We start from the raw sequence: 17,074 nt of genomic DNA, 5'->3' as shown, positions 1-17,074 counted from the left end.
TGTTCTTTCCTCAGTAAGTTCTATTAGCCGGGTTCTGCGGGCGCGTTTCTGCAAGAAAGATGACGAGGACGACTGCGACAAAAAAGATGAAAGTGGGGAGAAAAAAACTAAGCACAGCATTGACGGTATACTCGGAGATAAAGGTAAAAAAATATTTTTCTAACTGTATGATGCAAAAAAGGCTTAAATGTATTACTAAATGGTGTGTATAAATTATTTTGGAGATTTCTGTTTATACATTGAATCGGCTTTTGTGTCAGCGTCACTATAATGTTATGATTTTTTCTGCCGGTTAAGCTACCATTTAGTCATTTGATTAGTGTGTATTTATACTGGTCCTGACGGAAGACATTTAGGCCTTGATCTATTTGTACAACAGACTAATTTTACGCCGGGTAAACGGTCCCTTGAAAATGGTAACTGACAGATGACCGATGTGGCAATCAATTTCAATTACAGCCCATAAGTTCACCATTGACCCTCAGACAATTGAGCATTTATATTTGCACATTATGATTTTTTTAACCTGTAACTGTTTTCCAATAACATTTTTTCCAATATAATTTTAATGCGATTTTTCTGCACTATTAAATTGTGAATTTGAGCTTATGTCGAAATCGCTATTTTCTTAAAAACAATAATCCAAAATTCAGCGACCATACTTAGTACAAACCGTTCTCGTTTTGTGACAGTTTTTCTTAAACTTGAAAATGACCTTCAGTCCAAAGATCTCTGCATCACTGAAGCTCTTTTGAGAGGAAAAGGAATCTGTGCTACAAAGCAAAGCCTAAAAGCAGGCTTCGAATAGAGGAATGAACCCGTCCTTTCACATTCAAAACTCCGTAAAGGGCGAAAAAGTTTTAACAAAAGGCCAAATGGGGAACTATAGAGAGATGAATTATTCAATATACCCCGCTGGTAGATAGTAGATAGTTTTGTAATATTATGGAATCGTCTGTTAGAAAAGAATGAGATTTGGAGGGTGCAAAATGTTTTATTCTTGTTTGGAAATGCCCACTGCTCTTTTTTGGAAATCACTATTGTGTTTTTTAGCTGACGTTTGGGTAGGTGGTTAAGAGGTAGGGGTGCTCAGTCCGTCGTTGTGCTTATGTTGTTTCAACATCAATTCGTAAGAAATAGGTCAGTTTTAATGAGATCTCGTGTCATCGCCCTCAGTAAAAAACGACAGATAAAATGTTTTTCATTTTGATGTGTTGCAACGACTGCAGCTTCGTGTTGCAATATGGCTTATCTATACTAAAGTATTTCTGTATCTCTCTGTAATTTTGGTGCATTATTAGCATGTATTTTAACTTTTCACAGCTTTATCTAAAATTGGCATTGTTTTGGTATCTTTCTGTTTTTTATGTTTATTCGTGCGCGCTTTCATACACCTCAATGGCCAAGCGTTGGGCGTGAAGTCACAGCTGGATTACAGATATACGAAGTTACAATCAATGACCATCATCTGCCCTTTATTAATTTGATATGAACAATATACAACTAACTGCAGTTTCTGCCAATAATCATGATATACCTCTTGCGTAAATATCAGTAATGTTTACTTACAGTGCATTCTGAATTTCCAAATTCACTTCACATTTGTCTTACAATTTGTCATATGTCTTTCCACACTGCCAACGCGATTGAGCCAAAATACAATATTTTTAAAGACATTTCTTGAGGCTTGTTTCACTTAATCATCCGACTGGCATTTAATAATGTTAAGACTTATTAGAGTTTGTAATGAAAACGTGTCTTTTGAACAAGCTGCTGTGTTGGAGACGGGTGTAATAGCTCACAGGCATAGTAAGAAACTTATTTATCCCCAATCAGCTCAGACTCTCTGAGTTCCGAGCACAGCGTTATTTTCAAGGGTTTTAAAGCAGATTAAATTGAGGCTTTTCTTTCTCTTCGCTTTCATCTTTAAACGGCCCTCGCTGGTTAGCCTTCGGCGCAAATTCATGAGATTTTACGTTTTTCACACACTGGTGAAGAATTCGTATATTTATTTGCTAATATTGTTTTATTGTATTTGTGGATTATTTGAGTTGATTTGACGCGGAAACAGTAATGGATAATGAATAAGACTCCAAGCGCATTATTTGTGGACACATTGAGCATTTTGTATTACTCAGGGGATACAATTATTCATAACCAAGCATAAATACGGTTTGTTCATAATCAGGCAGATTTAAAGCATACAAACCGTCTGTGGTCTTTTTTAAATGTGCTAAAATTTTGGATTTGCCCCCAAAGCAGACCTGTCATGATGAATTTGAACAACTTCTGCCCCTCTCTGTGCTGCTGTTGTGCTTTGGTTATTTGCCACATAGACTGAGAGGCGCGTGGTCAATGAACGTTTCATTTGACGTTGGTCAGTTAATGGAGATTTACGTTGATTCTTCATTTGACATCGGATCATTGAACAAATGGGCGTTCATAAACTAATCCAATAAAAGAAACAAACATCTAAGACAAATCACCTGAATTTCGTTTCTGATGGGTGATTTTTCGATCCTATGTGGCATTAATATTCCATTAACTTGTAAGTGTCTACATTGAAAGTATGTCTAAAAATTAAGAATTTATTCCTACAGCCACGAATACATCGAATTAAATTGATCGAGCTGAAAAATAATTATTTTGCTGTGTGCCATTGGCTTAAAATATGCCTATTTAGCATACTACTTTGCAGCATGATCAATTCAATTGACAGAATTAAAAGTGTCTATACTTCCATATTTTCTGAATAGAGAAACTTTACTACATTTTTTTTAATAAAATGACCATATATGAGTCGAGAGACCACTTCAAACAAATCCATCTGGGATGGAGAGAAAGAGATTTAGTGAAAGTATGAGGAAGTTATTTAGCTATTAATATTTTTCCTCAGGCATCGAGAGTAACTGCATCTGCACTTTCTCGCAGCTATTTGGCTGGGCTGAAATTGAGGGAGACCCAAATGTTGGAAAGAGATAACACAATCATCACAGCCGCGGTCCTGCGCTCTGCATCAATGTATTAAACTCGGATTAACCTCCCCTTTCCCTTGCTCTGCCACCCAACACATTTCGGTGATGTTTGGTGGAGAGAGACCATTTCTGTAAAAAGTGTAAACGAATTATTATTATTATTATTATTACCAACAACGGCAACATTATTATTATTATTGCTATTATAATTATTTGCCCAAAATACCTATTAATCAAAATACAGGATGGACAGTATAATGCTGTAAATTAAAATAAAATGTCTGACATTGTTTGATGTTTCTAAACCTAATCTTGTTGCAAGGTCATCATCTAATCACTAATGTTTATAGTGAAATATGCTAATACAGAGATCATGACACCAAGTCATTACAAGAAGTTTAATGCTCTCTGAAACATTTTCACTGCAACTGAATTATATTAATTATATCCGTCTAAATTGTTTTCAAAACGTTAACTTATGACAAATATCATACAAAACTAGACCTTAACTTCTGGAACGAATCATGTCCACTTACTTTTCCTTACTTTGACAGCTCTTATACGCTATTGTACTTTACTCTCATGGTTCCGCTTTGTTTGCGGGTCTAAGTTTTCCATTCTGAAACATATTGTAAGTGCTTTCTAAATTTAGCATGATTATTGCACAATGAAATATCCCGTCATTTAAACAGGATTTAATCAGAAACAGAAGTTATTTAAAAACAATAGCAGAAATAAAAGAGTTTAATAATAATAATAATAATAATACATAAATTAATAAATAATAATCTAAACGAATATAACTCATGGTGTCCGAAAAGGGTATTATTATAGTTTATCATGAGATATTAAACTTATAAGTGACATTAGACGGTAAATGCAGAAATATTGCATGTCCTCATGCACAGACTATTAATATGCAGTTATTTTCCGCAACTTAAGGGGGGGTCCTATAGATGCCATAAAGAGGATTGTCTTGTGTGTTTCAGATGTTTAAGTTAGAGAGGAAGGAGAAAAGAAAATAGGTGGTGGACAGTAGAGGCGTCTGGAGGAAATTGAGAGGCTTAAATTCTTTGATCTTTGGGTGCTTTTTCTTATCAGAAACATTTGTGGTGACACCACGACAATGAGAGTTCATCATATTACAGAGAGGCAGTGCTGCTTTCAAACGTGTATATTAATTAAAGGGATTTTTTTGGCATGTGGGAAAACGCATCTCCGTGCATGCTTTTGTGTGAATAGCTTTTTGAATGCTTTTTTTCGCCTATAGACAAATCCGCATGTCTACGATAGGCATTCACATTAGTCTCGAAGAATACAACCAACCACACATTTTTTAGCCCTACCAAATTTATTATATTTTGTGTAAATTGAACAATTAGGTGGTCAAAAATGAATGTCATGAGCACTATGTTGTGGAGTGGGGGGCATCATGTTGGACCAGAAGAACAAAACGAACAAACGACCAGGGAAACTCCTGCTGACACTAATAAAAGTATTGGCCTCGGGGCTTCCTATAATGTCACAAAAGTGTTTTTGATGCCCTGGACTTGCCATCTCTTTATTGCTGAACGCTACAAAATTGGATGTCCACGGAACTTTTGGTGACCCCAGACTTAGATATTTGTTTCAGAAATGTCTCCAAAGTTCATATAATTATCAAGTTGGAAATTTTAAACAACAACAAACTTAAATGATGTTTATATGACATAATAATTATTAGAATAAATAATCAGCATTGTCTTTATACATTCGCTTAGAAGCTAGCAACAAACGATTAAATGATTTTCTTAACAGATATGTTTATTGTAAGAAATTAATAAAAATGTCCTATACGGAATAAAGGATATAAAATAACTAAATATAAAATATAGCCTTTACATAAAACTATATTTAATAACAGAACGTGTTATAGCCTATATGTGTGTGTGAAAATATTAACGAGTGCGCAATTTACGGAAACAAGTAAACATTCAACATATTACTTGACTTGTTGATTTTTATCGTATTGTTCGTATCGCTTTCAAACCAGCTTTAATGGCCTCTTTGGGAATACAAATATAAGAAAAGAGGAGTTACCAAAGTGGAGGGGGGAGGGTTGATTTTAGGGAATTGCTGCCCACTCCTTTACCATGGAGTGTTCAGTAGCCATTCCTTAATCCTGCTTTCATTTTTGCCGACAAATGCCAAGAATCCCGTCTGGAGACCCAATGGGAGACTGATCAGCTAACAAAAGGGAATCCTTCCACAAAGCAGCAATGCCAATCGTGGTTCAGGGAACTCATAAACAGACCAAAGGGAAAGAAACCTTTTGCTGCTATAGATCTTCTAATGTTTTGAACATCAATGTTGAAACATAGGCACACATGTTTGTGCAATTGAGATCCTGCCTCGACAGTGTTATACACTGCAGGTGTTCTTGTATAAAGATAAAACACTCCAACAATGTTGGGTCATTAGGAAAAAAATAAATACATAGATCAATAAAAAATGGATGAGGCTTTAACGTTTTTAAGTGATTTTAGATTTTTTTTTGTAGTTTTAATATGCATTTAATTAAATGTTGTGTGAAACATACTATTTAAAAATATATAAAAAATTATATAATAGTAATTCAGTGTTATAATCGAATTTTAATAGATGTTATAAAATATTTTATTTAGTTTTTAATGAAATGTATTTTTCTTAACAGACCATAAAAGTCCATTGCTTATGCAGGATTATATAGTAAACATTTCTTTCCTTAAGCTATACAGCCTTCTGAAGTTTGTTGCCCGCTTAATTTCGAGTGGCTTTGACTTAAATCCCATGCACATTTGCCTAATGAAGGTCATTAATTATCATTTAGCTCATTAATTATTGTAGGAACAAATCCACCATGTGGTGTTGGGGAGGTTTGAGAGAGTCTAAAATGTGTTTCAGGTGCACCTTTATCAGTTTTCTTTAAAAAGTCAAGTCCTCCATTCTTGCGTGAATTAACTTTTGTTCCTTCAGAGGTTTCCTTTTTTGTTTGACCAAAAATTATTCTGGTGTCTGACAGCCCTCTTTCCTGATTTAAAGACGGTCACTTCTAAAGAGAGAAAGAAAAGGGGACCGTCTGTTATTTTGTGTCTTTGGCCTCTCCGCATTGGCTATTCAGGCAAGTTGATGAACTCCTCCAAAAGTTTATTAAGAGGAGCAAAACAATGGAGTCTAAAGGCTTTAAGCAGCCAAAAGAGACAGTTTATAAACTAGCTGCTATTGTCCCTCAAAGGCAGATGCATGAATACCTTTGAATGGGCTCCCTCAAACTGACACGATCAAGCTAGACAACAGCATGTTAAAAGGAACGGCCTTTCTTTCTGCTGCACAGATTTGTATTTTTCTGCATTAATGTACATCTGCGGTAGGAGGGGTCCAAGCTGGACGGGCTCAGTCCCAGTCAATACCCGAACCCGCAGCCTTTAGGTTGTTTGAAGTAAAGTCCTATGTTCTGCACGCCCTCGGTGGGTTGCAGGTGTCACAGGGCTGAGAGAAATATGGTAATCTAAGTGCAAAAGAAAAGAGTCAACCTCCTTTTGACATTTTAAACGGAGCATTTTCCGAGTGAATGACTTGAAATTGGCTGTTTGTAGGGTTTGGATTTTGTCTTACTGAAGGCAATGGGAATTACAGGGTTTCTGTGTAAAGGTTTAATGTTTTAGAAAGCTGGACAAGCAGCGATTTTTCATTTGTTCTATTTAGTTAATGGTTGGGTTGGATAAAATATGAATTTAAAATAATATTTATATTCAAATAAATTTGTATACATGCATACCAAATACAGTATCATAAGATATTAAAATAAAGTATTTACTTTTTGTAAGTAAGCATTTACTTACTAGTTTAGAAAAATCTTAGCGTTTTCTGCTTTTTAATGATGTCCATTTTATTCCATATTGTCATTTTAGTGTAGATAAAAGTAGATATGTTTCAAGATATCTAACCAGGAGCACACTGAGCTACTTCAGCATGATGGTGTTCAAACTGGGATCAAATCCTTGACCTTCTGTGGTGCTAATGCAATGCTCTACCAACTGAGCCACAAGGTTTACCAAAGCAGATCTAGGTAGCAGAGATAATAACTCTGTTAACAAACATGCAACAATTAAAGGGATAGTTCGGCCAAAAATTATATTAAACCCATGATTTACTCACCCCCAAGCTGTCCGAGTTGCAAATGTCCATCGTTTTTCAGACAAACACATTTTCGGATATTTTAGAAAATGTTTTAGATCTTTCAGTTGATTAAATGTAATGTTACGGGGTCCACGACCTTCAAGTCCAAAAAAGTGCGTCCATCCTTCACAAAATAAATCCAAACGGCTCCAGGATGATAAACAAAGTTCTTCTGAGGGTAATCCGCGCGGTGTTGTTGTAGAAATATCCATATTTAAAACTTTATTAACGTAAATAACTACCTTCCGGTAGCGCCGCCATCTTAGTCGCGTCCGCATTCAGGATGAGAGCTTACGCAGCCTATGGAGGCTACTCTGCTGCTGCTCTGTGCCCCCGCCCTCCGAATTTGTCATACGTCACTAAGAAAAGTGCGTACACTGCGCTAATACTCTCTCCTGAATACAGAGGAGTCTAAGATGGCGGCGCTACCGGAAGGTAGTTATTTACGTTAATAAAGTTTTAAATATGGATATTTCTACAACAACACCGTGCGGATTACCCTCAGAAGACCTTTGTTTATCATCCTGGAGCCGTTTGGATTTATTTTGTGAAGGATGGACGCACTTTTTTTGGACTTGAAGGTCATGGACCTCGTAACTTCACATTTAATCAACTGAAAGATCTAAAACATTTTCTAAAATATCCAAATATGTGTTTGTCTGAAAAACGATGGACATATGCAACTCGGACAGCTTGGGGGTGAGTAAGTCATGGGTTTAATATCATTTTTTGGCCGAACTATACCTTTAAATGGTTAAATGTAAAATAAGCTCATGTAATGTTATGGATGATATACAAGTGCATGGAGGAGGGGATGCCAAGTTGGCATGAGATAAAAAATCAGTACAAAATAGTGATATAGGTCTTTAGTTGTTACATAATCTCTTATGATTTGACCCTCACTGCTTACTTATTAAGTATTTCTATAATATGTCATGAAAAAACAGAAATACACTAAGAATTGGTGGTTATTATTTACAATTAGGTCAAAAAGAAATAAACCCAACCAGTTGAGGTCAAATATAAATATTTTCTTGAAAAATTTAACCAAACAGCTGAGTTTGTCCCTTTTTGACCCAACCCAGGTATGCTAAAAAAAAATGCTGGGTTATTTTCACCCATAACCCAGAATTTTTTTGAGTTTTGAGTGTACCTTCAAACAAATGTAGGCCAATTTAGATGACAATAGTAGCATGGCCCATGTAATAGGTAACAGTAATTAGAGGGGAGGGCAATTGTAGTGCATCGGTCCTATGATTAGTGCTAAACAACATGGTCCAATAGCTTAAAAATCCCCATCAGCCCACGGTACTTATGGCCATAAAATTTCCCATTTTATGCTCTTCAGCGGCCTCACCCCGAGATTCTTCATTAGCTTTATTTATATGTGTGTTTTGCACTGGCACAAAGACAATAAACACGTTCCTAGAGTGTTGCAAATCAGAAATTTGCTCAGATTTTTTCCACCAACTTAAGTGGTGAATGTGTCGGGCAGTGTGAGAGCTGAAGAGGGGCCAGGCAGCTGCGAGGGAGCCCGCATCCCTCTCCCCAAACAGGGCACTTGTCGTACATTTTTTAACTAATGGGCTTATTTATGCGCCCTTTGTCGCTTTCTCTTCAGGCTACACTTTCCACACTGACTTTTTTACCTAGATTTTGCATCTGTTCATAGATTTGTCATTAAAAATAACTGAACTGGATTTGTATTCTCGGTTATCATGGTGTCCATTAAACTGTGCTTGGCTTGCGAAGACATTACTCATTTATGTTAAGGAGTTGCTATTATACTTGGCCACATTTTGACAGACTTCTGAAGAAAGGCTTACCGATTATTTAAGAAGCACTATATGGATGCATTTCAAATCACTTTTTCTTCATCTTTGATTATTTATCTGCACTACTTCTTCATCTTTCGAAATAATAAGATTATGCCATTTGCTATTTATTTTCACTTTCAGCATTCGTATTTAAGCCTTAGGCTGTCCACTTATTTCTCATAAGCTAAATCAGTGTTAAAGTTGACACTCAGCATTTTTTTGTTTACGCAACTGCTTTATCTCAAGAGGAGACACACGCCACCACTGCGCCAAGAGCGGATAAAGGCTTTGCATTTAATAAATGGTAGTTTGCTAAGACACAAAGCCATGATAACGCAAACATCTTTGCATGGATGGAATTTAGTTCGGCTGCAGTTTTACTTTTAGTATTTGGCGTAAAATTTATGATGACTTTTGGCGTAAAATGACTTTAATTTCATGCACGGTAACTTTATTTATTTGGTCTTATTCAATGCACGTTAATTTATGTCTGTTTACAACAGAATGACGAGACAATGCATATAATCCAAAGTCTAGCAGGCATTATCTAACAGTAAAGAAATTTTCTAAAAGATCAAGAATGTTCACTCTTAAAAATAAAGGTGCTACTAAAGGCTCCTCACATGCAAGAACCATTTTGATTACCCAAAGAACCATTCAGTTAAAATAATTTTAACCTTTTTATAGTCTTAAGAACGTATTGGTGAAATACAAAGCTTCTTCAGATGTTAAAGGTTAAAAAATGGCTTCGTGTAGCACCTTCATGCCTCTTGGTCTTCTCTGACACACATTAAAGTTTAATAAGCTATAGTCATGCAGTTTAAATGGATGATTTTGCCACTTTTCTCACCCTTTAGATGTTTGATTAAGTTCCACGGTTCTGATTGCTTTTCACCTCAATTAAAAAGAACTCAACTCCAGGAAATGAAAACTCAATGTTATAAAGGAAGAATGTAACTAGATGTAAATGGACACCTCATTGGGTTTCTCACAAAATTAAAACTCCATCCAGCGCCTGTTGACCAAGTTAAATTAGCACTTTTTTTAATCGATTGCTCTGCGCTCATCGCTAAAATAATTTTTCTCCTTAATTGCCTAAAAACTATTTCTCATTCGTTCTGAAATAGCAATGCAATAAAATTCAATGAATACTTGAGAATGGATATAACATTCACATTCACGCTTCGAACCTGATAACTTCAGCAGCTTGATTTCTTTAAATACGTTTATAATCTAAATTCGTAATTTCTCAATTTTTCCAGCCTATAACCTTTTCGTAGCTATAGTTTCATTGTCGAAACCCCTTTTAAGGTGCCACATTCCTAAACATTGAAAACCCAAGAGACACAAGCCATCCTTAGCTTTCTGTCTCTCTCTCTCTCAGCAAAGCTTCCCCTCTGCCTTAAATGGATTCATATTCAAGCAGCATTTTCCAGTGGCTCTTGGGCACAGAGAGTCAATATGTCAGCATTTATTGATGCCCCACAGAGCTGCACAGGGTTGTCAGCCCTCTTTTCAGCCTTAAATGGCCCCCTAAGGTGCGTCTTCTATGGGGCCTGAAAGGCCGCGGAGGCCCCTGAGTCTCTCTGTTGTTTAAGGTGAGCACACTCTCACACAGACACGGCGGACAAAAAGCCCACTGAGCCTTCATGCACATGACGAGATGTACAAAAGAGCATCACCCATCACTTCTCCCTCACATCTTCTCGCTCTTTCTCTCGAACGTTTTTCAATGCCGCAAAAAGAAAGGAGGGCTAATTGTTTGTTGTGGGAGCCAAAATTATGAAATGTTCCCTCCGTTTTACTCAGTCTCTCTCTGTTTGCAAATGTTGCCGCTTTTTTGGAAGACTCTTTTTATGCCAGTACTGAAGGTTGAGTGGAAAGTGAATGTGAAAGAAACCGTGTTTTAACAGGTCGGTTGCTTTTTGGATTTTATGAGAATTCTTTGCATTAATACAAGTTAAAAAACAAACATTTGTTGGCTTAGGTATATTGTTATTAACAGTATATCTATGATAATTTACAAATAGAAGACATAAAAGAAATGTAGCTGCTTTGCCTAACAAAATGTGATTAATTTATTCATGTCCATGGCACAAATTCAGCTTTTTTTGTGCCTTGAGCACTAATGTCTTTTCCGTGTCACTCGCACACATTTCTATAAAAAGTTTTCCGTGTCTGTTGCACAATTTTCTTTTTCGTTTCATTTTATGTATTGTTTTCTCATTGTTTTTTCATATTTTCTTACCCATGTCACTTGGGGTTAGGGTTAGAATCACTTTCTGTTAGATTTTTAGACATCCTAACCCAAACCCGAACTCTAACCCCAACTCCAGGCGAGAATAGTTTTAAAAGCTGAAGAAAAACATGTAGAAACCAATACATAAAAGTACATCCTAACCCCAAGCGACAATGATTTAAACATAGGGGAAAAAATTTGAAAACTACATAAATTGACACGAAAAAGAAAGTAGTACCATGGACACACAAAAAACTATTTATAGAAATTTGTGTGATTGACAGGAGAAAAAGACATTTATGCTCAAGGCACACAAAAAAGCTGAATTTCATTCCATGGACACAAATAAATGTATCAAATTTTTTCGTAACTGTAACACGACTTTCCGTGAGATCATGTTGCAAAAGACATGATGGCAGGAGTGACACCCAAAAAACCATAGATGTACTCTAAAGCCCTGTGTATAGTCTATGGTTTAGGCATACGTCAGTGTACGTGCCCAGCATTGAAAAGATAAGTTCATTTGACTCATACATGTGCGTCAGCGTTCAACGCATCCGCATTGAGTTTTTTGCAATACCTCTAGTGGCCTACATCCTGCATACTCCTGCATTCATATGCGCGACCTACGCATACAATGTACACAAGGTTTTATAAATCTGGCGTGACAAAATTGACCATACATCGCCGGAATATAGTTTTTATTTACGTGTATGCGAACATACGCGCACGATCGAAGTATAATTTATTTGACTCGTACATGTACACAGATGTTCAACGCATGCGCATTGCGACAAAATGCAATGCATCTACACATAATAAACTACATTCTCCTGTAGGCACATGTGCAACCTACTCGTACAATGTAAGTGGGGTTTTAAAAATTCAGCGGTGCACGTACAGTACCCTCGCCCTCTTCTGATGATGAAAATTTCGTCATGCACACTGCATGCGGACCCTCTCGTATGCTTAAAAACAGGATTATACTTTGGCCTTTGTAAAATGAAAGAACTTTTAACATCCAAAGATCCTTTAGTTTAATAGTGCTTCTAATAAAATGTATGATTGTTTTCTTACCTGTCAAAAGTATTATTTTCTACAACGGAGTTAAATTGATTACCAGTTTTGCGTCGACTTCATATGAGTCAAAGCATCGGAAATAAAGCAGCCAATTGTGTGCCTCCCTTAATACTCCGCTGGAGTATAATGTTGTTTTGAGAGCCAGTTCTGATGAAGACAAATGTGTAGATGTTTTCTACAATGCTAAGCTTAGAGGAATGTGCAGCTGTGGAGGGCCACTTCGCTCTTGGAGGGCCCGTTCTCTCTTCATACAGATTGTGACAGGAAAGGTTAGCTAGAAAGCGAGAAAAAGAGTACGAAAAAGAGGGGGATGAGTGTGGTCGTGATGATGAATATCCCATCTGCTCACTGGATCATCAGTGATAGAAGTGGTCTCAGAGAAGATCTCATATAGGGTGGTCATGACTCCTCTATGGCCTTAGTCACTTTTCTCACCCATAGTGTTTAATCACTGTCCCGCACATAGCCCAGCTGTCAACAAAAGCTCAGGTTGGCTTGTGAATCAGTTCAAAACTGCAATGTTAAAGTGTTGGTTACTCTTAGTTTCGAGCTTTCAATCATATATTTTAGATACATTAGGGCAATATGATTAACAGCCTTTGATGTGTAAGTGCTACGAAATCAGGTTGATCCCATAGGGCACAGTCACTCTGTGTTAATAACTGATGGGATGTAGAGAGACAATTTGAAGTTGGGATAATAATAGGATTTGGGTATGCAATACTTGTCGGAGCTCGTCGGAAAACATTGCTCATTCACTGTCAGATTATGTAGATCAATTATAAAATTATGTCTGCATGTTTTGTATCCTGTTTCTCTTGCTGGAAATCAAATGTAACAATCGCACGAACCCTGGAGAAATACAGTAATAGAGGAATAATGTATTCACAGGAAATCTTAATTAAGCTGACATTTTTTGATAAATGCTTGAATGTTTTATCATCATCCCTTGAACTTCCTAATAGATTTTAGAGTGTCGTTTTATTGTAAATGTAATGTTCCTGTTATTTCATGATTACTGGTATGGCAACGTGCTCTTGTTTTTTTAAACACAGATGTTTTGATCTGTATGCTCCAAGACAAAAATATGTCTTACTCGATTATGTTTATGCTGCAGCACATTTGACACGTCTGGGTGCTTGGCGTGGTCGCGTTTGTGAGATGAGGACCATGCATGTCATTTGTGGGATCTCACAGAGACAAAGATGAGGTCCAGGTTTAGACACGTATCTGCGTCAGCGTCTGTTTCATTTCCATAATCCTGTCTCTATTATGCTGACCTTTAGCATGAGAGTGCTGTCAAACTTATTCTGTCCAGAGGAGCAGCTTTCGGTCGTAATTGTTGTGACAAGGGCAAAATGGGATGTGGCAGAATACATACTCATCATTCATGCGCATCTGCATCTCACCTCTCAAAGCGTGTTTCTTTTAGACATTTCCCCTTGATTTTCATTTATCTGTATGAAGAAAAACGTATGCAGTGTGAGAAGCTGTTGATCGCAAACCAGATGAATCTGCTGTGATCATTTTGCAGATTGATGAGCCAAAAGGACAGCTAGATGTAAATGGGTTTTTCCTCTACCTACACTCTCAGAAAAAAGGTACAAAAATTGTCACTGGGGTGCGGTACCTTTTAAAAAGTTCCATATATGTACCTTTAAGGAACCATTATGTACCAAAATGCAGCTTTTAGGTACAAAAGTGTACTTTTTGAAAAGGTACCATCCCAGTGAAGACTTTTTGTTTTTGATAGTGCATTTCAAAGTCTAGCAGCATGTTAGCAAATAAATTCAATGCTGTCCCTGAAATGAAAGTGAAAGTGGCACCTGTCCTAAGGACTTAAAAGGGCCAGTATAGACCGGCGCTCCGTCCTCATGTGTCGTCATGGCAAGTCAAAAACGAATCACTTTGTCGCAATCTCTCAGAAAACCACAAAGGGATTTAAAGAACATGAGTTCCAATATATATGTATACTTGAGGATGTTTTAACCACAGTATTGTGGCGAAGAGGAGACATTTTGGCAAAAAGAACCAGCACAGGAACAGATTTAATTCATGCGGCCTCATGTCCTACGGCCACATGTAATCCGTTGAGAATTCCTGCGTGAGCACTGGAAGACAAAAAGACATCAACCAGAGGACTCCTCAAGTGCCCTGTAATGGGAACCCCTCTGTAATCTCATAATTCCTTGTTTAATTAAAAGACAGATCTGGCCTGGAGTCGGAGACACTTTAATGGCTCTTTCGTCATTTTGACTCTGTTTAGAGGCTTTATCCAGGCAAATAAAATTGTGCAAACAAACAATGTACAGAGACAAATAGATATATAGATATATACATTCTTAGTGGTTTGGATTAAACTAATGTCATTATTACGTTAAAGTAATATTTTAGTAACAACGAAAAACACATTGTTTCATTCACAAAGATATAACTCTACTTGACATCTTAACACACGCGCATCTAAACCTTTTTTCAACTAAAAGCCGAAGTATAGTTCCCGTACGCAGGGCAGTTATGTATTTGGCAAACACCTACCCAAAGTTACTTTAATTGCATATTCAAGTTATACATTTTATCAGTATGTGTGTCTCCTGTGGATCAAACCCATTCCCTAAAGGTTCTTCTGATGGTGGAACCATTCAGCCAGAAATGGTTCTTCTGTGGCATTGTGAAGCACAATGGGTTTTTAGGGTGTAGTGTTGAATTAAAATGGGAGTGAACAAAATCTGCAGTTGTTAACAGCGAAAAAGTTGTAGTTGTACCTCCCAAATCCTTCTTGTATTTCACCTGCATGGCCTGACAAACCAGTTCTTAATGTACTGAAGATCTTTTCATTGACTAGTTAAAAGAGGATGTCATAGACGTGGAATTTACTGTATGTTCTGTACTGGTGATTTGTTCGTGTAGGCTTCGTTTGTTTGGTCTCTGTTCATAGCTCTTAATACCTGACATGCCTTGGGCTTTAACACTAAACCTGTCTGGCATAGAGGTAAATGAATGAGCAGGAAATGTCACATGCGGTCACGTCTATCATCCACTTTTCAGATTAATGAAACTGTATCACTTCAATCATTCTTCTTTTAGCTTATGGGCAGATGGCTCCTTTAAACCCTAATCTAGGCCTGTCCTGAACCTTTCCCCTGTTGGGTATTGCTACAGTATGTGTAACATTGGCTGGATAATGGATAAAAATAATTATGATTCTTAAAGTAAAGGTTAGTCAGTCTGGGCTACTGGGTTAAAAGATAAAGTGTGAGCAGTGGCGGCTGGTGACTTCTTTTTGAGGGTGCACGATGCAAAGTTCATCATAACATGTATGTAGCCCGTCATGTGTGTGGTTCGTAATTATTTTAAAATATGTTTTCTGCGCGTCGAGAGATCCTTTGTGCATCAAGTGTCTTGTCAAAATAAGTGCCTGCTGCAGACGCGTCTAAAGGGTTTATGATAAAAGAGAAGCTTGCATGTACCAGACACTCGCATAATCTCATACGTAATCGAAGTTTACTGTTAAGGGATTGTCTTGCGTGTATTTTGTGAATGTGAGTGTCTCTTTTATCATAAATGGTTTTGACGCGTCTGCAGCTGGCACTTATTTTGACAAAACACGTAATGCATATGATGCAACAAAAACATTTTGAAAACACAAGCAACACACATGAACACATTTTAAATTTGCGTCCCATGAGAAGGGCAGTCGCCAGCAGCCCACGACGGTGTCTTTACATAAATGCATTTATCTTTTTGGAAGCCTGTTATTGACCTGTTGGCAGTGTATTTAGTTCAACAATCAATGTTTTAACAAGATAATTTTAATGTTTTGCTGGGTTGTTTTAATCCAACTGCTGGGTTGTTTCAACTCATGATTGACTGACAATAACCCAACCCTGGGTTAAAAACAACCCACACTTTTTAGAGTGTCATTTATTATTTGCAAAGATATCATTCAGTTTCCATACACCTGTATAAAGACTTCAATAGCATAGCAATGATAGGCTAATGTGTCATTATCAGATTTAGTAGGATACGCATCCTACACACTTCTGGTTAGCATGAGATCAGATTCTTTCTCAGCTCTCCAACTAACCAAAGCAATGCAGTAGTTATCTACACTTAACACGACTGTTTGACTCATAATAGACATGGCAGCAATATATTGCAAATCCCAATATGTAACAAAAACATACTGGAATTAATTGCAAAATGCTAGTTTTGTTTTTGTGTCATCTAAGCCGAGAATACTGGTACATGAAACACTAGGTGGTCTGCAGAGATTAACTCCCTCATTTACCTCTATGGCCTCAGGGCCAGCTAGGATGTGTGCTGATGGGGGATTGCATTCAGAGCCTCGCTTATATAAATAGGCGTCTATTGAAATAATATTTGCGTGAAAGCCGAATACATCTCATCTTAGCACGCTGGCATTCGTTCTTTGGGTCTACACATTCGCATGCATATAAAAGAGTAAAATATTTGTGGCTTCGAGATGTGCTCATCTTTCAGCAGGTGTCTGTAACTTTGCAAATTGTGCTCAGACTGGTATTATGTCCTCTTTAACAGGTCGAATTGACGAAGGCTCAGATATAGAGTCAGAACCAGACCTGCCGCTAAAGAGAAAGCAGAGACGAAGTCGGACGACCTTCACAGCCGAACAGCTGGAGGAGCTGGAAAAGGCCTTTGAGAGGACACACTATCCGGACATATACACCAGAGAGGAACTGGCACAGAGGACCAAGCTCACCGAAGCCAGAGTGCAGGTAGGACAC

The 17,074-nt window shown here is 37.3% G+C and overlaps 1 protein-coding gene across 2 annotated transcripts in view; it reads left to right on the top strand.

The window, feature by feature from the left end:
• Window positions 1–17,074, top strand: part of pax7b (paired box 7b) — a 53,188-nt gene that overhangs the window by 2,220 nt on the left and 33,894 nt on the right. For both annotated transcript variants that reach the window (XM_065285949.1, XM_065285948.1), the window contains exons 4-5: window positions 15–143; window positions 16,869–17,065. In XM_065285949.1, coding sequence (XP_065142021.1) covers window positions 15–143; window positions 16,869–17,065 — 326 coding nt within the window. The remainder of the gene's footprint in view (window positions 1–14; window positions 144–16,868; window positions 17,066–17,074) is intronic.

Source organism: Paramisgurnus dabryanus, chromosome 21 (genome assembly GCF_030506205.2).
Source record: "Paramisgurnus dabryanus chromosome 21, PD_genome_1.1, whole genome shotgun sequence".
NCBI classification, from domain to species: domain Eukaryota; kingdom Metazoa; phylum Chordata; class Actinopteri; order Cypriniformes; family Cobitidae; genus Paramisgurnus; species Paramisgurnus dabryanus.
The sequence above is the reverse complement of the archived record's forward strand: the minus strand, read 5'-3'. Positions and strand labels throughout refer to the sequence as shown.